Source organism: Arachis ipaensis, chromosome B6, assembly GCF_059453495.1.
Source record: "Arachis ipaensis isolate K30076 ecotype BB chromosome B6, ASM5945349v1, whole genome shotgun sequence".
In the NCBI taxonomy this organism is placed as follows: domain Eukaryota; kingdom Viridiplantae; phylum Streptophyta; class Magnoliopsida; order Fabales; family Fabaceae; genus Arachis; species Arachis ipaensis.
The window spans coordinates 134,837,696-134,865,562 of NC_142441.1; the positions used below are offsets into that span (position 1 = coordinate 134,837,696).

General features: G+C 39.8%; 2 protein-coding genes and 1 non-coding gene across 3 annotated transcripts; 1 reads left to right on the plus strand and 2 right to left on the minus strand.

The window, feature by feature from the left end:
- Positions 1-10,929: 10,929 nt before the first annotated feature.
- Positions 10,930-11,011, minus strand: TRNAS-UGA (transfer RNA serine (anticodon UGA)). The gene has a single exon. It is a non-coding gene; the product is annotated as a tRNA-Ser (tRNA).
- A 1,276-nt stretch (positions 11,012-12,287) lies between these two features.
- LOC148562829 (uncharacterized) lies at positions 12,288-13,006 on the minus strand. Its single transcript, XM_088489916.1, has 3 exons — positions 12,785-13,006; positions 12,580-12,687; positions 12,288-12,494 (listed from the first exon to the last, which is right to left on the minus strand). Exons 1-3 carry the CDS (start codon positions 13,004-13,006, stop codon positions 12,288-12,290), a joined length of 537 nt encoding a protein of 178 aa, XP_088346042.1.
- Positions 13,007-21,310: 8,304 nt separating this feature from the next.
- Positions 21,311-24,185, plus strand: LOC107647408 (protein NUCLEAR FUSION DEFECTIVE 4). The gene is given in 4 exon segments (XM_016351482.2): positions 21,311-21,646; positions 22,420-22,471; positions 22,474-23,353; positions 23,711-24,185. Coding segments are annotated over 4 exon segments (1,743 nt in total).
- The last annotated feature ends 3,682 nt before the right edge of the window (positions 24,186-27,867 follow it).

A 27,867-nucleotide genomic window follows, 5' to 3' on the forward strand; every position in this document is an offset into this window, starting at 1 on the left:
ATCGGGCCGGCGAAAACTCGGGTCGGGTCGACCCGTGCGAGTTTTGGGCCAGGCCGTAACAGTGCCCCCGACGCGTCAGCGATGGTCGTGAGGGCCATGGGTGGCGCGTGACGTTTACCTTCGTGTGTTGTCGCTGGGTCGTCTGGTCGTGAGAGGGACGCGTCTCTTGTGCGCGTGTCCCTTGATTTGCTGTGGCATTTGTTTGCCGTTTCGTTTTCCGCGCTGGGCATTTAATGCTCATAATGATTTGAAAAAAACCCGTGCGTAAAGACTATCTTACCCCTGCTTCCTTTCGCGCTTCTTTGGGGGTGGTTTTTAAGTGGTTTTCGCCCTATCCACCTCCCACTCTTATCATTTCCAACTTCTTCTCTCCCTAACATCCAAAGTTTCCTGCGCGAACTCCTTCCTGCTTCAACTCCCAGCCCAGATTTCTTTCATCGTTCCAGGTAATCTTCTGATTTCTCTATTCTGTTGTCTGCGTTATGCTCTGTTATTGTGTGATTTTTGTTTGCGTCTACTGCATGGCTGGTTTTATTTTTGTTAAGAGGTTTTTTCAGTGTTGGGATAGGTGGGTTAGGAGAGGGGGTACCATTCCAGGGTAGGCTTTTTGGGTGGTTTGTGAAGTAGGTGCAGTCTTTAGCCGTATCTGGTTGTGATTGAGTTGGAAAGATGTAGTTTCTGAGTTTTTTCGAGCTTCCGACCTCATAGACTAACGGAGTGGTACCCCGCTGTAGGTATGCCTCGTGTTGTCTCCCGGTCTTCCGGATCTGCTGCGGCTTACGATCCGTATGCTTGGGTAACTGATGATATAAGGAGTTCACCCAACCAGATGGACTTAGAGGAATTGACGGAGTTCCGGCAAGCCGGTTACCTATGTGGGGGGACTGACGAGGAGGCCAACTACGAGGCCATTGTCCCGCTTCCTCGTGAGCGTATTTATGAGCTCAATTTCCATTCTCCTCGCGTTCCCGATTGGATTTGGTTTTACAAGTCCATGTTCACACAAGTCGGTGTTCGGATACCGTTCTCCGATTTCCAAATGGCGCTGCTGAACCGGATATCCGTCTGTCCGTCTCAACTTCATCCGAACAGCTGGGCTTCGATCCGCTGCTTCGAGATGGTCTGCGAGTACTTGGAGCTACCGGCTTCGGTGGACGTTTTTCTCTATTATTTCAACCTTACCAATCCCTCCAAGCAGGGGAAAGCAAGAAAGGGGTTTCTTTCTTTCCGTGCTGCTCAGGGTAGGAAGATTTTTAGCCTCTTTGAGGATTCCTACCATGGCTTCAAAGATAAGTATTTCAAGGTTCGTCCCGTTAAGGGTCGCCATCCCTTCTGGTTGTCGTTAGAGGGGGAGCGCCTTATCCAGACTTACTGGAGCTTTGGCGCGGGGTCGAATCCTTTTGTGAAAGTGTCGTACAAGAGGTTGTCGGCTGTAGATAGGCAGATAGCGGACGTTCTTCTTGCTATCTTTGAAAAGAATCCCGTGAACCCCCACCTTCTCATGGGTGAACGGGAGGCCGGCCGGAGCTATATTCGTGAGTTCCTTTTCTTGTTTGTGTATGTTTCTTGCTTTATTCGTTTGTCGGCTTGACGGCTAACGTTCTTGTTGTTTATCGCAGTGGAAATGTCTGCTACCGTGACTGGTCTTGAAAACCTGATGAAGACCTTTTTTGATGCTAGTGATGATGAGAATGCCGAAGGGAAAGACGCCGGCAAGTCGGAGGGTCCATCGGGGGAAAAAACGGGCCAAGCTTCCCCTGCTCAGGATGCCGAAGAGTCGGGAAAGCAGGGCTTGGGGAATCAGGCTTCCCTTCTTCATGAGGAGGGACCTGCTGACGAGCAGGTGACTCGCACCCCTCAATCGGATAGCGATGTGGAGCTTATCCATACTCCTAGGAAGCGAAAGATGTCTTCCAGCCCGGAAGGGGTCCTTACCGTGATGGAGAGGAATTTTGATGCCTCCAAGTTCATTGACTCCCAGTTGATACCCGGGACGGAAGAGCATTTTCATGTGACCGAGCTGTCCGGACAGGCGAGGTGGATGTATCGCACCTTGCTTCGTGGGGCCGTGATAGCTCGGAAGGCTGAGTTTGAGCTATCTGGTATGGAGGCGCTTCGGAGGAAGCTTGAGTCTTCTGTTAAGGCGAATAATGACTTTAAGGCTCAAGTTGAGCTCCTCCAGGGTCAGCTGTCCGAGATGGGGGGAAAGCTTAATGCCGCCGAGGAGAAGTCGTCGTTTATTGCGGAGAGGCTGAAGGCGTCTGATGAGACCGTGGCTCGGCTTCTTGAGCGTGAGATGACATTAGAAAATCAACTGAACGCCGCTCAGGGTCGAGTTGTCGCTTTGGAAGAGGAACGGGAGCAGGCCATTTCGGAAGCGAAAGCCGCTAAGGCAGAGGCCGTTGATCTTAAGAAGAAGCTTAAGGTGGCCAAGGAGCAAGGGAAGAGTGCCATCTTGATGACCGAAGATGCCCTGAAGGCCCAGCTGAAGATTGCTGCTCCCGATTTCGAGATCTCGTCAATTGGTGTTTTCAAGACTATCCAGGACGGGAAAATTGTCGATATGCCGAGGAAGTGAGGTCTTATAACTTAGGATATTTTGTAATGTATTTGTCGAACAACCTGTTGATGCTTTGTCGTTTTGTTTGCCCTGAACAATTTTACGTGTTCGTTGCACGTTTTGACGCTTTGTAGGTTATCATCGTTCGATTGCTATGATTTCTTGCTTGTTTCATTATTTTGTCGTGTTGTCGTTTTCGTGTTACCGTTTAATCTGGGCGGGCTTATGTCTTGTGCCCGTCTTGCCGTTTTCGTATTTGGTAGCAGTTCGGACCGGTTCGGTCGCGTAGTCTTTGAATTGGTTGAGGCCCATGAGCCGTCTGGCTCCCGGGGTGATCAGTCCCGGGGTGCCGTTTTAGATTTTGGTCACGAGGAACAGATATCAAGTAAGAGAGTTTTAACAAAAGATAAAAAATTTGAACAAGTAAAAATTACTCGACAGTTGGGTAAGTATTTGACAAGGTAAGTAAACAAGTTGAATTAACATGTGGATGGGGCGAATACTAACTCTCTGGCTAGGCTCTCTGGTCGTTGAGCCGGTGGGTCAGGAGTAGAACCTCTTTAGGTTGCTTGCGTTCCATGTTCTGGGTATTTCCTTGCCGTCCAGTTTTTCGAGTTTGTAAGCGCCCTTGCCGAGTACTTCCCTAACCCTGTAGGGGCCTTTCCAATTTACCGCCAGCTTGCCTTCTCCTGGGGTCGGGACGCCGATGTCGTTGCGTCGTAGGACGAGGTCCCCTTCTTCGAAGTCCCGTTTGAGGACTTTTGCGTTGTAACGCAGGGCCATTCTTTGTTTCAGCGCCGTCTCTGTTAGGTGAGCCATCTCCCTTGTTTCTTCGACCAAGTCTTTCTCAACCGCTTCGCTCATGCCCGCGAGGAGTAGTCGGGGGCTTGGTTCGCCGATTTCAACTGGTATTACCGCGTCGACCCCATAGGTTAGGCGAAAGGGGGTTTCTCTCGTGGCGCTTTGCTCGGTTGTCCGGTAGGACCATAAGACGGAGGGGAGTTCGTCGGCCCAGTTTCCCTTCTTGCTGTCTAGGCGCTTCTTTAGACCAAGAAGGATGACTTTGTTTGCGGCCTCTACCTGCCCGTTTGTTTGGGGATGTTCTACTGAGGAGAACTTTTGCTTTATCCCCAGGCCAGAGAGGAATTCCATGAACTTCTTGTCAGTGAACTGGGTTCCATTGTCCGAGATAACGACCTCTGGGATGCCGAAACGGGTTATCACCTGCCTCCACATGAACTTCCGGCAGTTGGAGGACGATATGGTGGCTAGTGGTTCGGCCTCTACCCATTTGGTGTAGTAGTCAATGGCTACAATGAGGTATTTGACTTGTCCTGGGCCGACCGGGAAGGGTCCCAGGAGGTCGACTCCCCATTGTGAAAAAGGACGCGTAGTCGTTAGCGAGCTTAGCTCGGAGGCTGGTGCTTTGTGAAAGTTGGCGTTTTGTTGACACTTTGTGCATTTTGTGACAAATTCCTTCGAGTCCTTCATCATTGTTGGCCAGTAGTATCCTGCTCGGACGAGCTTCCTTGCTAGGGCTTTGCCCCCGATGTGGTGTCCGCAACACCCTTCGTGGACTTCTCTAAGCACGTAGTCCGTTTGGTCGGGGTGCAAACACTTCAATAGGGGCTGGCTGAGTCCCTTTTTGAATAGTTGTCCTTGTATGATTGCGTATCTGGCCGCCTCCCTTCTTAAAGCTTTGGCCGCCTTCTCATCTTCGGGTAACTTGCCGAGTTCCAGGAAGGTGGTAATGGGGTCCAGCCATGAGGGGCTCGCCCCCGTCAGGTGGAGGGCGACCGTTGGTTCCTTCACCATGCCTTGGATAAGCGACCGGTTACCCGATCCTGGCTTTGTGCTCGCTAGCTTCGACAAAAGGTCTGCTCGTGTGTTCTTTTCTCTTGGAACGTGCTGGATGATGACCTCCTGGAACTGGCTCATCATTTGCTTAACCTTTTCCAAGTATTTTTGGAGGAGGGGATCCCGGGCTTGGTAGCTTCCGTTTACCTGCGAGGTGACGACTTGGGAGTCGCTGCATACTTCGACCCTTGTCGCCCCGACTTCCCGAGCCAGTACTAATCCGCCTAGGAGAGCCTCATATTCAGCTTGGTTGTTTGACACTGGGAACTCGAACTTGGTCGATTGCTCATAGATGACCCCTGCTGGGCTTTCCAAGATGACCCCTGCTCCTCCGAACGTTTGGTTGGAGGCTCCGTCCACATGAAGCCTCCACCGTGTGCCCGTTTCCTCGGAAGGATCGCCCGTTACCTCCACTAAGAAGTCAGCCATTGCCTGTGCCTTGATTGCATGTCGAGGCTCATACTGCAGGTCATATTGTGAGAGCTCGATGGCCCAGGTCATCATCCTTCCAGCCAAATCAGGTTTTTGCAATATTTGCCGAATCGCCTGATCTGTCCTTACAACTATATGGTGACTTTGGAAGTATTGTCTTAACCTTCGGGAGGATACTAGGAGTGCCAGCGCCAGTCTTTCCAGTTTGCTGTACCTCAGCTCTGGTCCCTGGAGTGCCCTGCTCACGAAGTAGACGGGCTGTTGTGTCCTCGCTTCTTCTGTGACGAGGACCGCGGCAAGCGCTTCCTCGGTTACTGATAGATAGAGGTAGAGTGGTTCTCCGGCTCTGGGTTTCCCGAGGACTGGTGGTGCCGCCAAGATTTGCTTGAAGTGGTTGAATGCTTCTTCGCATGCTGGTGTCCATTCGAACGTCACTCCCTTTCTCATTAAGTTGAAGAAAGGTATGGCCTTTGCCGCCGATGCGCCGAGGAAACGGGACAAAGCTGTCAATTTCCCAGCGAGTCTTTGGACGTCTTTGATGCAACCCGGACTCTTCATTTGGAGGATAGCCTGGCATTTTTCGGGATTGGCTTCCACTCCTCTTTGAGTGATCATGAAGCCTAGGAACTTTCCGGCCTCCATGGCGAACGCGCATTTGAGTGGATTAAGCCTCATGCCGTGTTGTCGTAGGGACGAGAAAACATCGTTAAGGTCACTCAGGAGATCGTCAGGTCGGGCGGTTTTTGCGAGTATGTCATCTACGTAAACTTCCACTGTTTTGCCCAGGAGTTCGCTGAATATCTTATTCATCAACCTTTGGTATGTGGCTCCTGCGTTTTTTAGGCCAAATGGCATGACCTTGTAACAATAGATGCCTCCTGGCGTTATGAATGCCGTTTTTTTCTCGTTGGGTCGGTGCATCGGTATCTGATTATACCCTGAATAGGCGTCCATGAAACTCAGATATCTGTACCCTGCCGCTGCGTCAACGAGCGTATCAATATTAGGTAGGGGGTAGCAGTCCTTGGGACAAGCCTTGTTGAGGTCAGAATAGTCTACGCACATTCTCCACCTCCCGTTGTGTTTTTTGACTAGAACCACATTCGACAACCAAGTCGAGTAATCCAATTCCCGGATGAATCCCGCTTCTAAGAGGCTGGCCGTTTGCTTGGCTACCTCGTCCGCCCTTTCCTGCGACATTTTCCTCCTTCTCTGGGCCACTGGTTTGGCTCCTGTCTTTACGGCCAGGTGGTGTGACATGAGCTGGGGGTCTATTCCTGGCATGTCGGCAGGCGTCCAGGCAAAGAGGTCGGCGTTAGCCCTGATCATCTCCATCAAAGGCTCCTTTATTTCGTGCGGGAGGTTCCTGTTTATGAATGTAAACTTATCGTGCTCCTCGCCGATTCTGAACTTCTCCAAGTCTCCTTCTGGCTCTGGTCTGGGTTTGTCGTCTACCCTGGCGTCCAGGTCGGCCAGGAAAACTCCTGACGCCTCCTTTGATTTTTTTCTGAGAGAAAGGCTGGCATGGTCGCAAGCGACTGCCGTTTCCAAGTCGCCCCGGAGGGATCCCACGGATCCGTCATCGGTGATGAACTTCATCACCAGTAGTTTCGTACTGATAGCTGCCCCCAGGTCGTTAATGGTCTTTCTTCCCAGGATGATGTTATAGGCCGTTGAATCTCGTAATATTACAAAGTCTGCCATGACTGTCCTTCGTCTTTGCCCTTGTCCCACAGAGGTCGGGAGTGTGATGATTCCATCTGGCTTTATGAAGTGGTCTCCTAACCCTACCACACCGTGCTGGTGGGTCGTCAGGTCGGAATCTCTCAATCCCAGGGCATCAAAAACGTTTCGGAACATGATGTTTGAGTCTGCCCCCGTGTCTACCAGGATTCGTTTGACGAGGCCAGTTCCGACCCTAGCCGTAATGACCATGGGCGGACTTTCCGGCGCTTCGTCGAACCATTGGTCCTCCGGGCCGAAAGAGATAGGTGGGAGACCCTTAAGACCTCTACCAGGTGGGGCGGAGATCGCTAAGACCTTGGCATCTTTCTTCTGCGCCGATTTCGACCTCGGGGCGGTATTCCTGGCCGTCACCACGTTTACCACCGTGAGACCGTTGTCGTCACCCTCCGGCTCCTGGCGCCGTCTTGTTGGTTGGGATCTGTCCTCGTTGTCGTTGTCCCGGTTGCATCTCCTTGGTTCCCTTATAAGGTGGGAGAAGTCGGCGAGTTTGCCGTCCCTGATAGCTTGCTCGAGGGCGTCCTTTAGGTCAAAGCAGTCTTGGGTCTTGTGCCCGTAACCCTTGTGGTACTCGCAGTAGAGGTTCTTGTTTCCTCCCGTCCTGTCCTTCAGTGGTCGGGGCTTCGACAGTATCCCCTTTTCTGCTATCTGTTGGTAAACTTCAGTGATCGATGCCGTAAGGGGGGTGTAGTTGGTGAACCTCCCAACTCGGGGGAACGGTTTGGATGGTTTGCTCGGACCGCCGTCCTTGGCGTGTTCCTTTGGTCTTTCTCTGGCTTCGAAGTGCCGGGATTGGTTGTAGGCGGGCTGCCGTTTATTGGCAGCCACGACCCGGCTGACTTCCTCGTCATTAATGTATTCTTTGGCCACGCACTGGATCTCTTGCATCGTCCAGACGGGCTTCGTGGTGAGGTGTTTCCTGAAATCCTCATTTGACAGCCCGTTCGTTAAGCACAAACTTGCCACCGAGTCCGTCAGACCGTCAATCTCCAAGCACTCGTCATTAAAACGGTCCAGGTACTTCCTGGTCGGCTCTCCGGGTCTCTGTGTCACCCCCAGCAAGTTGATTGGGTGTTTGGCTTTGACAATCCTAGTTGTGAACTGAGCCAAGAAGGCGCGGCTGATGTCGGTAAATTGGGTCACCGAGCCTTGCGGGAGGTTGTTGAACCACCGTATTGCCGGGCCCGCTAAGGTGACCGGGAAAGCGCGACATCTGACCTCGTCTCCCACCCCTTCTAGGTTCATCCTGGCCTCGAAGGCCGTCAAGTGTTCTAGGGGGTCTTGTGTTCCGTCATACTTCATGTCTGTCGGTTTGTCAAAATGTTTTGGTAATCGGACCTCGAGCACAGAGCGGTGGAAAGGGGTCGCTCCTATTATGACAGGTCCTCGGGCAGTTCTTCTCGACTCATTGTTCTCGCGGTGACGTTCCTCGTTGCCTCTGTTCGACGCGCGCCGCCTTTCGTGTCGGGCGTAGATAATGGGGTCGCGACTTCTTCTTCTGGGGCGTATCCGTTCCTCAGTGCTCTCCGACTCGCAATGGGGGCTCGGCGTGCGCCTCGAGCGGCTTCTTGAACGGGAACGGGTGGGACTCCGCTCTGGGGAGCGTTGGTCGCGCTCACTTTCTGCTAGTCTGCGCTCTAAGTCTTGCATTCTGTGGCGTAGTTCTTGCATTATCCTGGCGTGGTTGTCACACGTCCCCCCGAAGGGGCGTCTCTCGTGAGTATGCGTCGCATCCCTCGTGGGCGACCGTTGCTGCTGCCGGGATTCCGTCGCGACGGCGCCTCCCCCGAGTATGGGAGGCGCTACCTCGGAACCAGTCCCAGTCTGGACCAGTATGAAATCCATGAACGTCTTTCCCCACAGACGGCGCCAATGTTCGGTAGGTCGGGTACCGGACGGTTCGGGTTAGGATCCTGAGGTCAATGCTTCGGATGGTGGAGGAGCTCGTCTGGCCGTGGTTTCCTGGTTCCGGGTGAGCGAGGTCCCGAGCACTTCTGATGAGAAAGAGGGGGGTGCCACCTGCAAAGACACTCCGACGCCCTTGTCAGAATATGTGCAGGCGGAGAGGGAATGATGTGTGTATGTCACGTACCTTGGGGGGAGAGCCAGTCTCCCCTTATATACATGTCAGTAGCGAGCCCTTCCAGTGGGCAGGCCCACACTCTCGAGGGTGTTGTCACACGGCTGTGCACAAGCCGTACGGGACACGTGTTCGGGTCGGGTGGAGGGCGAACCATCGGGCCGGCGAAAACTCGGGTCGGGTCGACCCGTGCGAGTTTTGGGCCAGGCCGTAACAAATATCACACAAAGGTGGGATCATAGATGAAGTATATTGTCTCTATCAACTTGACAATATTGTTTATGTTACTTGAAAATATCAATGAAGAGGTTAGTGTAATAATTTTTTTTTTTATTTAAGAGATTTTATGTTAGATTAGAAATAGATTTAGAATGATAGTGACATTGTTGATGGTAGTGTTGTTAGATTATAAATGATAATAATATTACGTTAGAAATACTAGCAGTATTGTTATTAGTACAGATGAATACAATTTGAAATAGATTAGTAGTGATTAGAGTTAGGTAAAAATAGATAGGACACGTAGTGACATTGAATTAGAATAAGGTTTAGGATAATGAGTGTGTTGATAAGTTGTATGAATATTTTGGATAAAGTTTGGATAACTTATTTTAATTTATAAAAATTAAAATTTATTAGTTAATTATTATTCTTAGAATTTTTGTTATAATTTTATTTTTCATGCTATTATTTAGTATGTTTTTTTTTTATTTTGATTTCTAATCACTTCAATTATATATTTACCGAATATTAAGTAGCAAAATTTTTTCTTGTGATGTCACCGATCGCAACTCGTTGTATTATCAGCATTAGGAGACAACAGTTATGCCTTTACACAATTGTATTAAAAAAGAGATTGAAAAACTTTTTTTTTTTTCTGTGGCAAAAAAAGGGATAGAAACGAGAGGACTTGGAGTTCAGGAACAAAGAACAAGAAGGCGTTCCTATCCCTATTGACATCCCTAATAACAAACAAGTTACCTAATGCTACTATGTAAAAAAAACACATGTGATGCAAATAAGACTTTAATTTTATGCGTGTATATTTGAAATAATTAATGGAAATATTTATAGAAAATTAAGTATCATAATTTTCAAATAAATAAACACAATTCGAATAATACATCTCACTTTTTTAAGACAACTTTATTCTCAAGGTCAATTAAGGAATATAAAATATTTTTAACAAGAGGACAACTCATGATAAAGAAAACCAAAGAGATTTTTGTACATTATTTTGATCCAAGTTAGTCTTAGTAAAATGAAAAATATTAGGTAATTAACATTTTTTTGCCTTATGTATAAGAATTTGACTTTTATGTTCTATTAATGTAAAAGAATTTTATTCAGACAATTAATTGTGTATTATTATCACATCAAAAAGAAAATAATTAATTTTTAAATTTATTATTTAAAAGATTATCTTAATGCATAAATATAATTGGATGATTTTATAATTTTTTCTACGCTTTAAGTATATTAAAATTAAACTCTATATTCATATCAGCACTATTACGATAACTTTTAAAATGTTATATTTAACCGTATTTGTATAGTGTAGAGTATTTAAAAATGTTTTAGATAATTCTAAAATATTCTAGAAGATATTAGAGTATTCTAAAAAAATTCTAAAAAATACTAAAAAGTTATAAAATATTCTAGAAGAATATACATATATAAGATAAAGAGTAGTTTAAAAAATCTAAAAGTATTTAAAAAAAAATAGTAAAAAAGATATTTGTAATAAAAGTTTTTGTAATTCGATCTAAATCGTTAATTAGATTAAATCTTAACCATTCATTTAGGAGGTAAATGATTATAAAAGTATAAAAATGGGTGAAAATTTTGGATTAATTTATGGAAATCGTTTGTATAAACACTTGTATAGTGAAATTTTATTATATTTCACTAAGTTTTTTGTGTTCTATTATATTTTTAACTTTTTTATTAAATATTGACGGTTAGAGATGAATAAAAAATGTATTTTTTTTTCAATAATGTTTGGGAGAGTGCTGGATTATTTTTTGTATGCAAATTATTTGACTATAATCTATCTAACAATCTCCATCTCTATAATTGAATTTGATTAGAAAGCAATTTGTCAATAAGTATTCTTCTGTCACTTTGACTCAATTCTCATAAAATCTCCCACTGATTTAAAACAATTGAATTTGATTAGAAAGCAATTTGTCAATAAGTATTCTTCTGTCACTTTGACTCAATTCTCATAAAATCTCCCACTGATTTAAAACAAAATCGTCGACAGCAGGGTTCGAACCTGCGCGGGCGAAGCCCAACAGATTTCAAGTCTGTCTCCTTAACCACTCGGACATATCGACGATGCTGAAAAGGTCCTGCTTTTTATATATATGATGAAACTGTAATGATGTAACCAAACATCACTTTGAATTCTAAGCATACTGGATGTAACGTTATTTGACGCGGTTAAATAAGATGAACCATCCCGTCATCATAAAGAAAGTTGGTAATTTGTTTATTATGAAAAACGTGAGGGCTAATAATTTCTATCAATATTAGTAAATATTTAGTCAATAATTTATTTTTATACCATTAATTTATTTTTATACCATTAGAAATGTAGTATTTAAAATTTAAGATAAGTCAAATATTAATAAAAAAAATTTTTGTTTTTTATCCTCAGATATGCTTTATTGCAATAAAAGGTGCAATTATAAGATCATAGGTCTAAAAGCATCACATTGAAAATGAGAATATTCCTAAATAAAAAACAAAAATGAAAAAATAATGTGTAAAAAAAGGGAAAAATAACGGTAAAAAAGAAGAAGAAAAAATGTTGATTTCAACTTTTGTGGTGGTGCAATCTATGTCTGACGAATTTATCAACTAGAATTAAAGCTTGAAACAAAATTTTTTTAGGCTCAATTTTTTTTCCTTTGAAAATCAGAGTGTTTCTTGCAAGCCATACATTCCATAATAAATACGTAGTTTGGGAGAGGTAAAACAACGAATCCAACCTATTCTTTACTAATTTCGTGAGATTTTTCCATCATTGTTAAGGATGTTAGTTTAGATTTTTGGGAATTAACCTAGCTATAGGCGAGTGGTTCTAGATCCCTTCAACTTTTGGGAAGAAAACACAACAATGGAGTAGCGTTTCTAGTTTTGAACAACAAGGACAATCATCTCCAATTTGGGGGATTTGGTTGTGGATCTTCTTTCTGATAGCAAGTCTATCATGGTTAAGCTTCCGGATGAAGCTTTTGATTTTTGGTTGGCAATGAAGTCCCCAAATGGTGTTCCATCACTCTTTCTTTGAGAATCGTCCATGAAAAAGCTCCGCTGGAGGGTGATAAAATATGTAGGCCACATCATAACCAGCAGCACCGCTGCCACCAGCAGTGCCGCTAACACTAGCGCACATCTGAACTTGGTACACTGTCATCTGTTGCTCCATCCGATGAAGTTGCTCCAGTTGCTCCCTCCACTCCAGCCTGAGCTCGTCCGTATCCGTCACGCGTGTGAGGATCTCCCGATACCTCTTTCGAGTCTCGTTCAGCTCCTAAGCCTGTTCATGAAGGCTTCAGGTGAGCTCCTGCAAAACCTCAAATCAATGCTTTCCTCGGGATCGACGGTTCAACTGGTGGCAGAGGTGGATGTGGAGGTGCGGAGGCTGCTGGCAAGGAACGATCCCAGCCCGTATATACGGTTCTTGTATGGTACTAAGTCGGTCTCGCGCCAAACCACAGCGGGATCGACGACTGAAGCAACAGAGCCACTAGTGTCCTCCCCACTTTGCTGATATTGCTGAGTTGTGGCCTCCAATCTCTGCGTGTAGGACTCCTGTATAACACATGTTATTATGATTAGGATGACAGCTGTACAGTTAATTGAAAATTTTATATCACAAGAATAGATGTTTACTCACATAATGATCCACAGACCACTGATAAGCAAATCTCGCCTTGTTCTCCTTCAAAGTATGGGTGTACTTGAAGGTTTCCGCCAATGTTGCATCGCGATCCAACAACTTCGACTGCACATGTTGCATTGAAACAATATGTTAGGATGCCTACTAATGATATGTCAATGAATATAACTAAATTAATAACAAAATTAGAGAATCTACATACCATCCTGGCCTTAGTCTTCATGAAGGTCGCTGAGCCACCGGTATACTTGGACGACCTAGCCGATGCCCTGTTAGCTCCGTTTATGAGAAGCCGATGCTTGAACCCCTCATCAGTCTCCCAGTGAACGGACAGAGCCTTCTTGATTTCCGAGTGGAGCCAGGAAGTGAGGTGGCCATGCCTCTCATGTACATCCTCCAGCATCTGTTGCAGCCGTCTACCCATACGGTGGTCGTATATCTCCCTGATGATGAGATCATGCTCTTTGTCCCATATAAAGTTCAGCTGTACAAAGAAACTTTAAAATTAGTTAATCAAAATATATCGTATTAAACAAAATAGAAGATATAAACTAGCTAAGAAGGTTTGACTATATTAAATTCTTACCACCCACTTTTGAAACTATTGTTCTCTGGTCTTAGAGGGGATCTTCTTGTAACTCGCCCATGGATGGTCGTACATCAGCTTGATGACGTTGGTCATCATCTGAGTGCATGCGTTGTTGTTTAGTGCAAACCTATTAACAATTCACAAACAAACTAATATGGCAATATAAATTAAAACTTCAGAAGCAAACAACCATAACATATAGAGAATTTTTTAGAAATTTCAGCAGAGTTTCATCTATAACTAGAATGTGCCACAAACTCTATCCATCAATAATTAACTTAAATAACACCAATTGAACACCAGTTAATAATCAAGAAGCAAAATTCATAAATCCACTAAATCCACTAAATTAGAATCAATAATCAAGAATCAATAAACAGGATATATCAAACACTTTCAGCAATTCAAACCTACAACCCTAAACCTACTAAAATTAGAATCAACTATCAAGAATAACCAATCACGATATATCAAACACTTCAGCAGTTGAAACATAAAACCCTAAATCCACTAAAATTAGAATCAATAATCAAAAATCACTAATCACGAGTTATCAAACACTTTCAGCATATAAAAAACTTAAAGTAGTACTTACGACGTTCCGTCATCAGGTCAAATCATCAACCGTACAATGGGAGGTAGTAAAGGGGCATCAGCTGGCTGGCTTCCGTGAGAGGATTCTGACTCCACGGCATCCATTGCTAGAGGTGGCATCGCCGAGATAGTGGGCTACTGAGCAGATGGAGGCGTGTCGTCGCCGTAGACGCAGGGACGTAGTTGGGGTTCGAGACCTTGATCAATGGTTGGTCCGATGCACCCGCAACCTGTGACGTCACTGGAGTAGTCGGAGTACAGGGAGAGGATCCAGAATTTCTAGCAGTACAGGCAGAAACCCTCCCATGACCACGACCATGACCACAACCACGACCACTAGGCTGATCCGCAACACCTCTACTAGTTGTCATATCTGCGAAGAGCATACACCAATTTAAAATGTGCTAAACATATTCACTAATCATTCAAAATGTTTCATCAGAATAAACTTAGTTAAAGAAATAGATTATTATAAACTTTAATTTAAATCAAGTTTCATTGCAATCGCTTTAAAATTAAATTTTGTACAAATTTTCAAAGTTTTGCCCCTGTCCTAGCAATTTCTGAAAAACAGCAGGCAGCAAGGTTTTTACAAAAATCATGAAAAATTCAATTATAACTCATTGCTCTTAATTTTTGGTGGGATTATACTAGACACCTCCAATTTTAATTTAAAATAAGTTTTAGACTCATATCACATCATATGAGAAAGTTATGTAACTTTAAATTCTGTTCTATTTTAATTTTTTCAATCATTATTAAGGCAACATACATGGGTTTAAATTCTAATCTATCTAGTATCCACCAAGAGGCTTCAAACATTATTACTAAGCAACTCAAATGCACAAATTTGATAAACTTTCAAAACATTCTAAATTTGTAAAACAAACAAATCTTAAATCATATAATTTATTTTAATTTCTTCATCATCAAACCAATTTTTATAAATTCTCTAACTGATTCTAAATGATCATCTAGTTGAAGCAGCAAGGAACTTGAAAAGAAAATTAAAGCACCAAAAAATAGTTTTCAAGTAAAAGATTAAGAATAAATTAACAATAATAAAAAATATATATAATGGAAACTTCACTAAGCAACCCGAATGAATAATCAAGACATATCAACAATAATCAACACAAATCCTATTTTATAATAACTAATAAAAAGTAAGAATAGTCGGAGCTTCTGACCTCACTCCAGCGTCGAGAAGAAGAAGAGTAGAAGCTGTGGCTGAAGCGTTTGCAGCAACGACAGCAGAGGCATTTACAGCAGCAGAATGGTGAGATGGTGCCATTGGAGAGAGCTGTCGAAGAGGAGAGAGAGAGAGAGAGAGAGAGAGAGAGAGAGAGAGAGAGAGAGAGAGAGAGAGAGATAGGAAGGCGAGAGGTTAGAGAGAGAGCAAAATTCGAAATGAAGGGGAAGAGAATTCGCAGTTCAACTTTAGGGCACAATTACCATCGAATTTACTGTCTGATTTAATGCTGTGCGCGTCGCCTAAACGTAACGTTTCACTAAAGTGGCTACTGTTGGGTTTTTTTTACGGTAAATCCGATGCTAAAGTTCGCGCATACTTTTCTCATTTTTCCATTGATTATTAGCGGCAAATTTACCGCCGGAAACGAAAATCTGCCGGTAATGATTTGACATGACGAACCCCACACCAAAAATTGTTGGTAAATCTGCCGGTAAAGCTGACACTAATATGAGACGCTAAATTCGGTGGTAAATCCAACGGTACTCAACGTTTTTCTTGTAGTGCCACTTTGCATAGAACCTCAACTTTTTCATCATAAACCAAACAAAGCTCCATTCCACCCGGTTATACGCCTTGCTCATATCTAATTTCAGAGCCATATTATTTGCACCATAGCTCTTATTCTTCAAATAATACATGCATTCATGAGCCACCATGATGTTGTCACTGATCAATCTACCTCTTATAAAAACACTTTGACTGCCGCTGATAATTTGATTCATGATTGGTTGTAATTGGTGAAGTAGGACCTTGGAGATGATCTTATAGAAAATAGTGCTCAAACTTACAGGGCAAATCTGATTCATAGTTGTAGCATTAGAAATCTTGGGAATAAGATAAATTTGTGTGGTTGAAGCCTTTGAAAATTTTTCTCCTTCCAAAAAAACTTTTTACCGCACGACAAACATCTCTATTAATTATTTCCCAATAAAGCTGAAAAAATTTTGCCATGAAACCATCATCCTCCGGGGCTGCCGTTGGGATAATTAAAAAAACTGCATGCTTAACTTCTGCATCACTGTTTGGTTTAGTGAGGGACCAATTAGTAGTTGAAGAAATGTTCTTCTGGACCCCATCCAATATGGCTGAAGGATCCTGAGGTCTTCTAGTAGTAAAAAATTCCTCAAAGTATCTTCTAGCTCTATCTCCAATAGCTTCAGACGTAGTACACCACTGTTCATTCTCATCCTCCAATTGCCAAATTTTGTTTCACCTATGTCTTTCTTGAGTTTTGGAATGGAAAAAATGGATATTTTAATCACCCCACTTAGGCCAACCAAATCTTGATTTCTCTTTCCATAATTGTTCTTCTTGAAAGTAGGCGTTAGTCAATACTTCCAACTAAGTTTTTTTTCCTCTTTGGGTTTCTCTTTCCATACTTCCAACTGAGTTTCATTTCTTTCACGGCCTTTCTAGTATTTCCAGCACCTGAAGCTTATCAAGAAATAATAGCCATTCCACATTTTCTAATTTTTGAAAAAGTTGGAACATGGCTGATCCCTAAATTTCCAGCTGCCATGAGTTTGTAACGATATTATCAAATGCCTCCTCACCACACCACCTTTCTTGAAACCTGAAACGGCATTTACACTTAGGAACCAAAGAGTTAGACATCATTATAATAGGTTTGTGGTTTGATCTTAGATCACAAAGGTGAGTAATTGTGGCCATAGAATATTTTTCTCGGAGTTTACAATCTTTACACCTTCCTTCAAAACCAGAGCTAGTCTACCAACCAGTCCAATCGCATCCACACAAAAGTTGCTTGTGAAACCACAATGTTGAATATGGTCTTTCTATAAACAAGGTCTGATGTTTGGTTTCACAGATAAACATCACCTCGGGGGAATGTGATCTTTGTATCCCTTTAATATTGTGAACTACAAGAGTTTCTCCAAACTTCGACAGTTCCACATTAAGATTCTCATGGCCACTTGGGTCTCTTGTTTGGGTTGGCACCCTTACCCCCAGCAGTGAGAATTCCTTCTCCTCCAACCACTATTCCTTTCACTTTTACGCCCGCCAAAGCTGTTGTTCTCCTGTTAACACCGATCACACTATTGCTTTGCAAGCCAGTTTTAACTTCTCTTGCCCAATGCTTGATTTTTTGCCTTTTTAGTCTTTTCGATATAACTCCTTGTATATTACCAATCTGAAATTCACCAAACTGTAATTCCTTGACAGCATTGTTGTGACTAGGGTTTTGCAAGAAATTACTGCAGTCTTCTTATTCTGCCAAAGGGATCATTTTCTGTTTGGAATTAAGATCAGCCGGTTCCATCACCATTCCTTTGCTCCTAGCGGTATTTGAATTATTCTCCTTCCTCTAGTCTTTAAAGGAAAATTTTGCAAAGCTACTAAGCAAGCTAATTGGAATGGGCTTGCTATTAAATCTTTCATTCTTCCCCTGTTTTGGCCATAATTTAGGTTATAGTTCTCCTTAGAGTCTTCAATCTTCCACCTATACTATCAACCTTTAGGTCTTCCTTCCAACGCATGTTTGGCCTCTGATAATCCTTAGAACTCTCAATAAGTTCATTACAATGTCGTGGTTCATGTCCAAGTTCATAGCCACAAAAATTGTAATAAATCCCTAATTGTTCATATTTGAGTAGGATTTTAGTTATCGATTTATCAAGACTCGCGATTTTAATCGATTGTCTCAGTGTTTTAGACATATTCAGATTAACTCGTACCTTCATAATTTGATCTTCTTTTAACCGCATTGCGACCGCACTTACCTCCAGAATCGGCCCTAATTTTTCACCAATTTATCTTGTTGCCTCCTTAGTCTTGCAAAATTCAGATATTCCCCGCATTTGGATCCACATCAAGATCATAGTAAAATTCTCCTCCTCAATATTCATCCTCAGTACATATGCCATTTTCTCAGATGGATTAGAAATGGTTTGAATAGCTATAGGGACCGTTCTCCACTCTCAGTAATTCAGTTTCATTTGCAAAGAAGAATTGGAAAACATTGTTACCATGAGCCTTGGTTTGTAAACCCTCTAGATGATTCCATATTGCTGTAGATGCTGTATTCATAGTCCCAATTCTAAAGTCTCTATTAGCCATAATTCTCCCTATTAGACTTCTGGAATAGTCTATTATCCCATCACGTGCATCCTCTTTCTCCAAGAAAACAATCTCCACCTCTTGGTCATTGCTCTGATGCAGGATATCCACCTTTTCACATACTCTCGATGACATCGTAGCTCTTACTTTTACTAATTTCCAAGGCAAAGATTTGAATTCTTGCCTTAGAAGGCATACTCACTCTCATGCACACAAAACCCCAAAAGGGCACACTCACTCTCACGCATACATAATTACAAAGTAAGTAAAGTAATGAAAAATTTTGTTGATTATGTAGTATTGTTCTTTTATTATTTGCAAAGGTATTACTATAGTAGTAGCATTGATGCAACTTTGTATATTTCACTTTGGATTGAAATTATGACATAAAATTACATTAATAAAAAATATTAATTTAAAAATTTAATGGTTCAATTTTGATTAACTTAGGAATTTCCAATCTTGGTATCAAAATTGACTCTAAAGCTGTTGTTGAATAGTATATAAATAGATATTGATGGGCACCCTGTGAAAGAGCCTAGCAGCAGAAACAACACAAATATCCAACACAAGAATAATATGGAAGCACTCACAACACAATATGGCAGCAACTATGAACAAGCAAATATAGCAAGTAAAGCAATAATAAGAACACACCGAGATTTTAACGTTGAAAACCCCCTCAATGTGAGAGGTAAAAACCACGAGTCGTCTAGACCAATGAAATAGCTTCATTATAATCAAATGAGTTACAAGAGAGTCTCAAACAAAGCACAAAAATGTGCATATAATCAGCCAAAACATCAAAGCACTAAAACTTACAAATGAGAAGCAAGAAGATGAAAAATATCCAAAAATAGAGCTGCTGTTCGAAGCCTATTTCTCCCTCTGCATACCTCAATTAAAATCTCTACCGTTCAGAATGAAGAACAAAATAAGAAGAATCTTCAGTCCAACTTTCAAATTGATCCAATGGTGAAAGTATGAGAAACTGCTGTTTAAAGATTACTGCTTTGTGTAAAAATAGAAAACCTATTTTCTCTCTTGCGAAGCTAATTTTTCCCATTGCAGAGTTCCAGGCCACATCTCCACCATCCAAAATGAAGAACAAGATGAGAGAAACACACAGTTCAAATTTCAAGCCGATTTGAAATACAAGATGAGAGAAACACACAGTTGTGAACGAATGAGAAACTGTCATTTGAAATTTACTGCTTTGCATAAAAACGAAAATTCTATTTTTCCTTTTCTTTCTCTCTTTAGTGGCTACACTCTCTACCTCTCAATGACCACAAAATATAATTAGGATTGTGGTACAATGGGTGTAAAGAGACACCCTCAAAAAGTTGGACTTGGGCCTCATAAAGAAGAGAAAAAACCCAACACCCTGCTACGTCAATGATTATGGCAATAAGAGATTGTTGTAAAAGATTCAATGACAGAGATATTCACCATGAATTCAGAGAGACAAATACGTGAGTGAATGGACAGGCGTTTTATGGCCATGGCTTACAATTTGAATGTCACATTTTCTATGCTCTTCTCCCTTGTATTTCTTTATGTTTTGCTGTAGACTAGTTTGGCACAACCTTTTTTACACTAATTCCTATATATGTAATTCTATGTCTTCTATTTGAAAATTTTTCATGGTATAAAATTGAATTGAATTCTATAAAAAATTTAATTTTAGTCAGAATTAAATTGAATTCTAATGTTTGGAATGAATTAATAAAATTATAGAATTAAATTAAATTATAATATTTGAAATATTAATCAAATGAATTAAAATTTTATAATGAACAACTTTATCTTTTATTAATATAATATCATATTTAAATAATAAATATATTTATTTATTAAATTATATGAAATAGTTAAAAAATTATATTTTTTCAACTAAAATTTGTTCACCTCTTAAAAAAAGTAGATTAATCTAAAAATATTAAATTTAAAAGTATTGTTATTAATTAAAAAAATTAAATATTTCTCCATGATTAATTCCAACGGTAAACCAACAACAAAAAATAAACATGAACCATCAAAAACTAACTTGTTGAGTGGTCTAATGATATAACAAGTAAAAAAATCAGTTATTACCAGCAAATTATATAAAATAGAATAAAATTATACTTTTTGCTAGTGTCATGATTGACACAACTTCACTTGAAATATTCAGACGCGTTGACAAATGTTTGATATCATTAATCTAAGTTAAACAAATTAAATCTACATATGTGGATATTTTTTTAGATCTACATATAACCTTCCAAAAAAATAGGTATATATTATATTAAGTGAGTGAAGGAAGGAGAAGAGAAGAAAATGAAGGTGGTGAGAGAACAAAGAATGTGCTGAAAGGTGGGAGGCGTTGAGAGAAAGTGAGTGAGAAAAATTAAAAGTATTTAGATTATAAGGACATTTTAGACATTTTAAGTTTTAAGTGAAATCTTAATGGAATAGAATTCCAAATCAAACTTATTTCGGTTGGAATTAATTTTAAGAAAAAATAATGGAATTGAAATTGAATTCAATTTTTATGGGAATTGAATTTCAAGGAATTTCTAAATACCTTGTTAGCTTCTCAACCCCGTATTTTATAAAAAAAAAAAAAAATCATGATTAACCATGATCAAATCGGTATAAATAAATAAAAAAACTATTTATTAAATTATCAATATATTAGAGACCTAAAATTAATAGTTCAATATCATATAAGTATCCTATTTAAAAGTTAGAAATTTTCATAGGAAAAAGTAGCAATAAACTAGGTCATCTAATATATTTCTAAATTCTAATAAACAAAACCACAAATTGCGATGGTTTGTTATAGAATTTTCAATAGTCAAATCAGATTTCAATCTATTCAAAATAGTGTTGTCCGCAAATAAGTGCAACAAACTAATTTCAAATGGTTTTTAGGGAATTTTTTTGAACTCCTTTGTTAACACTATAATTTTATTTTCCTTCTTGAACTTGTTATGAATGAAATAGTATATTTTTGACACCCACATTTTGTGAGTACCCATTCTTACTTTTATTCAAAATCATTCACAATAACTTGAAGGAACAAAGTAAGATGCTACAAAAAGAAAAATTAAAGACAAAAATATGTATCAAAAAATGGTAGGACAAATCTATGTACCAACTAATCCTATTCTTTTTACACCCATAATTACTTACACACTCCAATTTTGTTGATGATTGAGTGATTGATGGGTGAGTTTCAAGAGAAGCTTGTGTCATTGTATAGGAGCAAATGGCTTGTGTTTGTGGCCGCAATGTGGTTACAATCATGTGGGGGGATAGGGTACTTGTTTGGGAGCATATCACCGGTGATAAAAGAATCCCTTAATTATAACCAGAAGCAACTTTCTATGGTTGGTATGGCCAAAGATCTTGGTGACTCTGTTGGGTTTGTCACTGGTATTTTATGTGAAATCTTGCCCCTTTGGGGTGCAATTCTTGTTGGTTCTCTCCTCATCCTTTTTGGCTATGGCTAGGTTTGGTTGCTTGTCACTAGAAAAGTAGCACCTCTACCCTTATGGGCTGTTAGTGTTCTCTCTTTCTCTTTGTGCACATATACGTACACACGCCTACATTAAAATCAGTCACCAAATTAGTGACTCTTATAAATATTTGTTGCAATATGAAATGTACATTAATGAGTTAAATAATATATGTATTTATATACATTGAATAATGCTAGGTAACCAATAACTTTCTTAAACAATGTGAACAACCACTAATCAAATCAAAACACACTACACCTCTAAATTACCCACCTAAATATTAATATTAGAATAACCATCCACACACCTAGTGAAATGAACATCCGATATATCCATTGTTTATATTATTTAGTATTTTCATTGTCTACCTATACTTATCCTACACAAATACATAATGACTAATTTAATAGTTAATTTCAATATACACACATAATTTTTTATAGAAAAGTCTTTTCCTTCAATTTCTATAAAAAATCATACTTCAATCTAGGCTTGTAATGTAGTACTAATTTTGATCTTTACTGATTTGAATTAATCATTTTCTGAAAATCCTCCATATTTACCCCCATAAACTTACTGCCTTCTGAAAACTCAATCCATGTTTTTTGTATCAATTTAATTTTTTTTTTTGTGAGAAAACCTAAGATGCTACTAGGCTAATTCTAGAATCAAATAGTAATATTGATCTTTACACCCTACCCAACATGTAACCAACATACACTTGATATAAAGTTATAAATATAATGATTGATGCATGTATGTTTTCTATGAATCACAGTCAAGTAATAAGAGGATTATCTATTTGTATGCAGATTTGTGCTCTAATATTTATCGGAACAAATGGCGAAACGTACTTCAACACAGTGTCCTGGTGTCATGTGTCCAAAATTTTCCAAAAAGCCGAGGTCCTGTGGTTGGAATTCCGAAGGAATTTGCAGGACTTAGTGGTGCAATATTAACACAAATATATGCAGTAATCCATTCCCCTGACCACACATCATTGATATTTATGGTCGATGTTGGTCCAGCCATGGTGGGAGTAGGCCTAATGTTCATTGTTCAACCAGTTGGAGGGCGCAAACAAGTGCGTCTATGTCCATCTGATGACAAAAACTTCGCATTCATCTATGGAGTGTGCCTCCTATTGGCTGCTTACTTGATGGGAGTCATGATTGTCCATGATCTAGTTTACTTGAGTAACACGGGAATCACTATTTTCACAATCATCTTATTCTTGATCTTCTTTGTCCCCTTTGCCATTCCCATTTTGCTAGCTTTTGGCAAAAGTTAGAAGCCGAAACCTCCAGAGGAAGAGGCATTTCTTCCTATGGCGCAAAGTAATAAGCCCATGCAAGAGTTTGAGGAGGCATTGTTAAGTGAGGTGGAAGAGGAAAAGCCCAAGGAAGTGGACTTTCTTTCGGCGCAAGAAAGGCGAAAGCGAATGGTGCAGTTGCAATCGAAGCTAGTCTAAGCAGCAGCAGAAGGAGCAGTGAGAGTTAAGAGGAGGAGAGGGCCCCACAGAGGAGAGGATTTTACTTTGAGACAAGCTTTGATTAAAGCAGACTTTTGGCTTCTCTTCATTTCCATGATCATGGGCTCTGGATCTGGCTTAACAGTAATTGACAATCTGCGTCAGATAAGCCAGTCTCTTGGATATAAAAAAGCACATATTTTTATTTCCTTGGTTAGTATTTGGAACTTCCTCGGTCGTGTTGGAGGAGGTTACGTCTCTGAGCTTCTTGTCGGGTACAAATTAAAAAATAGATCATATACTAATAAAATGATCAAATTGGTTCCTGAATTTACTAATTGTGAATCTCCATCCCTAATTCAATTGTCATTAACATAGGGCTGACGTAAATTATTACAGTATTAGTGTGATAATCCTAACGATAAGGTAACGTGACTAAAATTTTAGTAACATCATCGGTACTTTAACTTTCCATGTCATCATTGTGTTAACAGCAGTTGAAATAAAGACTAATAGAGATTCACAATTTGTAAATTCAAACAGAAAATTTTAGGGATCAAACAGACTAATACCTCTCTATCATATAATTTGTTTTTCCAATTCAATTACATATTTGCTTATTCTTCGTTCAGGGATTATGCGTATCCAAGACCAGCTGCTCTCGCAGTGTTTCAACTTATCATGACCTTTGGGCATGTCTTCATTACCATGGGATGGCCAGGGTCCATGTATGTCAGCACTCTACTCATTATACTTGGTTACGGTGCTCATTGGGCAATTGTTCCTGCCACTGCCTCTGAATTATTTGGTTTGAGAAACTTCGGTTCCTTGTACAATTTTATTACTCTGTCAAACCCCATGGGAACTCTTGTCTTCTCGAGTATCATTGCAAGCAAAATCTATGATTATGAGGCAGAGAAACAAGCTCGAGGTCTTCATGCTAGTGACCCACTAGAGTGTAATGGTTCCATATGCTTTTTCCTCACTTCCATCATCATGGCTGGGTTATGTATCGTGGGGGCACTCTTATGCATGGTTCTAGTGTTCCGAACAAAGATTGTTTACGCCAACCTATATCGTAAATCTTCTCGCCATAATTTTCGATAGTTCAATTTTTTTATAGAAAGGGGTTGCAAAAGTCAAGCATATGCATGTGACAGAATTTAACTTGAAGAAGAAAATCAAGGCTTTCAATTTGGTAACTAGAGTTTTGCTAGATAGCATGCTTATGAAAAATGCTGTGTCAGTTGAGATCCGTTATATACAATTGTGTGAAAAAATGCGACATGATGTGTATCATGCTTTATCTAACCTAAGTTCAAATTCATTATATTTTTGTAACTTAATTCTAAATGTCACACTTTTGGAGGTCTGTTTGATTTTTCTTGTATTGAGAAAAATTTTCGGAATATGATTCTGTTGCTGATTAGAAAACTCTTATATGGTCTCCCATCGAAGAAGAGTCATGGTTCACTTTGTTGGTTATGTGCATACTAATGCATCTTTTACGCTAAAAAACATTTTGTTCATTCTTATGTTTAATGTAACTTAATATAAGAAAAAGTTGCCCACCCTGTTAAGTTTTGACTCTTTCCACATACAAGAGATCAAGTAGAAGTAACATGATGGAATTTTTGTAGGAAATCTTGAACCCAAAACTCATCACAAAAAAAGTCTACCTAATTAACACCTCTAGCTAATTTTTTAATAAATCAGAAAATTTTATAAAAAAAAAATCTAAAATTTAACCAAAAAAATATTTAAAATTATTGAAAAAGAACATTCAAAATCCAACAAAAAAAAATCTAAAATCAGTAAAAATAACATCCAAAACCTAAAAAAATATTTAAAATTATTGAAAAAAAACATTCGAATTTGCGAGAAGCTCCAACTAGAGACGAGAACAGCGTATTTGACGGCAAGGAATATTTCTTGTGCTACGACAGCGGTGGTATTCTACGATGAACGGCGACGCTGGAGGAAGAACGGAAGAAACATCTAACACCTAACAAAAATATTCGAAATCAGTGAAAAAGAACATTCAAAGACTAACAAAAAAAACATCCAAAACCTAATAAAAAGAATCAAAACCTTAAAAAAAAATCTAAAACCCAACACAAAGAAACATCTAAAACAATTTTCAAAAAAAATCCAAAATCTAAGAAAAAATATTCAAAACCTAACAAAAAGAAATATCCAAAACGATTACAAAAAAAAATCCAAAACTAAAGAAAAAAAAAAGAGCATTCAAAATCATTGCAAAATAGAGCATCCAAAACCTAACAAGCAAAGCAGTAAATAGTGATGGTGGAGGACAGATTATAGTGCAATAGTGAAGACAGCCGTGTGGAGGAGTGTTGTTGTTTGGGAAGAAGCCGTGAGAGAGGAAAAGGAAGGATGATAGTTTCAAATCTTTTTTACTGTAAAGGAAAGAGTAAAAATTAGCTGTAGTTGGTTCATACCCTAGTTGGTTAACTAACATAATTGCTCTTTATAATAAGATGTGTCATATGTCATTCACTACAAGAAAAATGCTGAATACCATCAAATTTAGTGTTGGATTTACCGACGGATTTGATAATAAATTTTCGGGTAAAAAATTACTGTCGAATTCTATTTTTCGACTGTAATATTTGGAAGGAAGAAAAGATTCATTGGCATGAGCATTACCGTCGAATTTATTGGCGGATAAATTTGACAGTAACATTGATTAGAGAACATGCATTTTAGAGCACCCATGAAGCTTTAACGTTGAATTTATAAATCCGAGGGTAAGCATGCCCTAAATTCGAACTGAAAACCCTCTTGCCTCTAATTTCAAATTACTCTCTCTACTCACCCTCTCGCCTTCTATGCTCTCTCTAATATTCTCTCCAGAAGCACCCTCTGACGGTTCCCTCTCAACATCTGGCTCTCCTTGTTCGTCTTTCTGTGTCGGTTCTGCCAAACTGCCGCTACTGTTTTTGCCGCTGCTCCCTCCAGGTAGCACCACCTTCTCGCACTTCTTAAATTTGGTTCTAACTTGATATTATGAATTTCTGATGACTGTTAATATTGGATGGTGTTAGAAGTTGAGAATAGATTTTGAAATGATTTATTTATTGTGTTGTTTGAATTCTACATTTTAGTAAGTACTGGTAATTAGGGCTAAGATGATAATTTAGGATCAGTTATAGAACTTATAAAAATTAGTTTAATGATGAAAAAATTAAAATACCTAATTAGTCAGGTACTCAAGTAATTAGTTAACAAAGTAAATCATATAAGTCCTAATAGAACTTAAATTTAGAGACAACCACATATTTTTAACATTAGCTTGAATAAGGTCTAGTAATTTATACAAACTAGAATTTAAAATTTTTATTTGAATTTAGTAAACTATGTGAAGTAATACTTTTTAGAGTGATTTAGGCCTTTGGTTTAATATTTTGGTTAGAATCAAAGTTTTAAGCTTAGATAATATTTAACCTTATCAATCTAAGAGTGGAGTTAGAAAGAGAACATCATTGATATTAGACTAAAATAATTGGTAATTTAGTATCCTTAAGGTTAAGTAACTAAAGATTGAAAATAAAAATGTGCTAAATTAAAATCTTTATTGAATTCTCAATGCTTGATGATATGCATGCTTTATTAGTTCTAAAGTTTGAGAATAGATTTTCTGATGGATTAGTTAGGTTTAGATTCAAGGGTTCTAACTTTGTAAAGTTTCGTATTTTATTATTATTTGTTAAGTTATTTTTTATGTGTTGTGGCTATTTTTGAATTTTAACTTATGATTGATTCTCTGTAGAGTTTGTTTGATTATTGTGCGGTTTATCACCTTGAAGGTTAGCATTTTTTATAGGGAGGGGGAGAGTTTTTATTGGTATTCCTGGAACTTCTCAATCGTCCCCTCTACTACAACCACCCCTGTGACATCACAGGCAATGGGTGCACATGAAGAACCAGCCATTTATCATAGTCCCTAATCCCAACTACATGACTCCTTCTGCTACGCCACCCTGCAACCAGGAAGTCGTCCAGCTGCTTCACTAAAGTGGAATCCTCCACCACCTCCATCCGCTCAGTAGCTCATTATTTCAAAAATGACGCCTCCAGCGATAGACACTGTGGTGCCAGAATTCTCTCATGGATCCCAGCCAGATGCCCCTCCACCACCTCCCATCGTACGGATGATGATTTGACCTGATGGTTTGACATCGTAAGTACTATTTTAAGTCTTTTATATGCTATTTTTAAGTCTTCCATTTTAGTTAGTTAGTTTAATTTAGTTAACTAAATTTTCTAGTTTAGTAGATTTAGGTTATTAAGATAGGTTTGATTTAAGTTAGTAGGTTTGAACTGTTGAAAGTGTTTGAAAATTCTTGATTGTTGATAAATATTACTGCTTAACACTACAAAAAAAATGTTGAGAACCGTCAGATTTAGTATCAAACATTAGCGGCGAGTTTTCCATCAGATTTACCATCGAATTTGGAAATAAATTTGTTACCCTAAATTTTACCGTCAGAGTTGCTGTTTCGTCGATAACGTCCATGGTAAAATTTGGAGGGAAGAATTAAATTTTGGCGTGCTAGCTACCGTCGGATTTATTAGCGAGTAAATTTGACACTGAACTTTGTTTAGTGAAACTGTGCATTTTGGTTACACGCACCACGTTACCGTTGGATTAAACCGCCGGTAAATCCTACAGTAATTGTGTCCTAAATTCTTACTGCGAACCCTCTTCCCTTTTATTTCAAAATTGATATCTCTCTCTAATCTCTCACCTTCCTCTATTTCTCTC

Excerpts from the sequence above, each read along its gene's own strand:
- LOC148562829 (XM_088489916.1), bottom strand. The coding sequence starts at position 13,006 with ATGGGTAGACGGCTGCAACAGATGCTGGAGGATGTACATGAGAGGCAT. Across the intron at positions 12,688-12,784 it reads TGAAGACTAAGGCCAGGATG|TCGAAGTTGTTGGATCGCGA; the intron begins GTATGTAGATTC and ends CAACATGTGCAG. Across the intron at positions 12,495-12,579 it reads AGTGGTCTGTGGATCATTAT|GAGTCCTACACGCAGAGATT; the intron begins GTGAGTAAACAT and ends TGTGTTATACAG.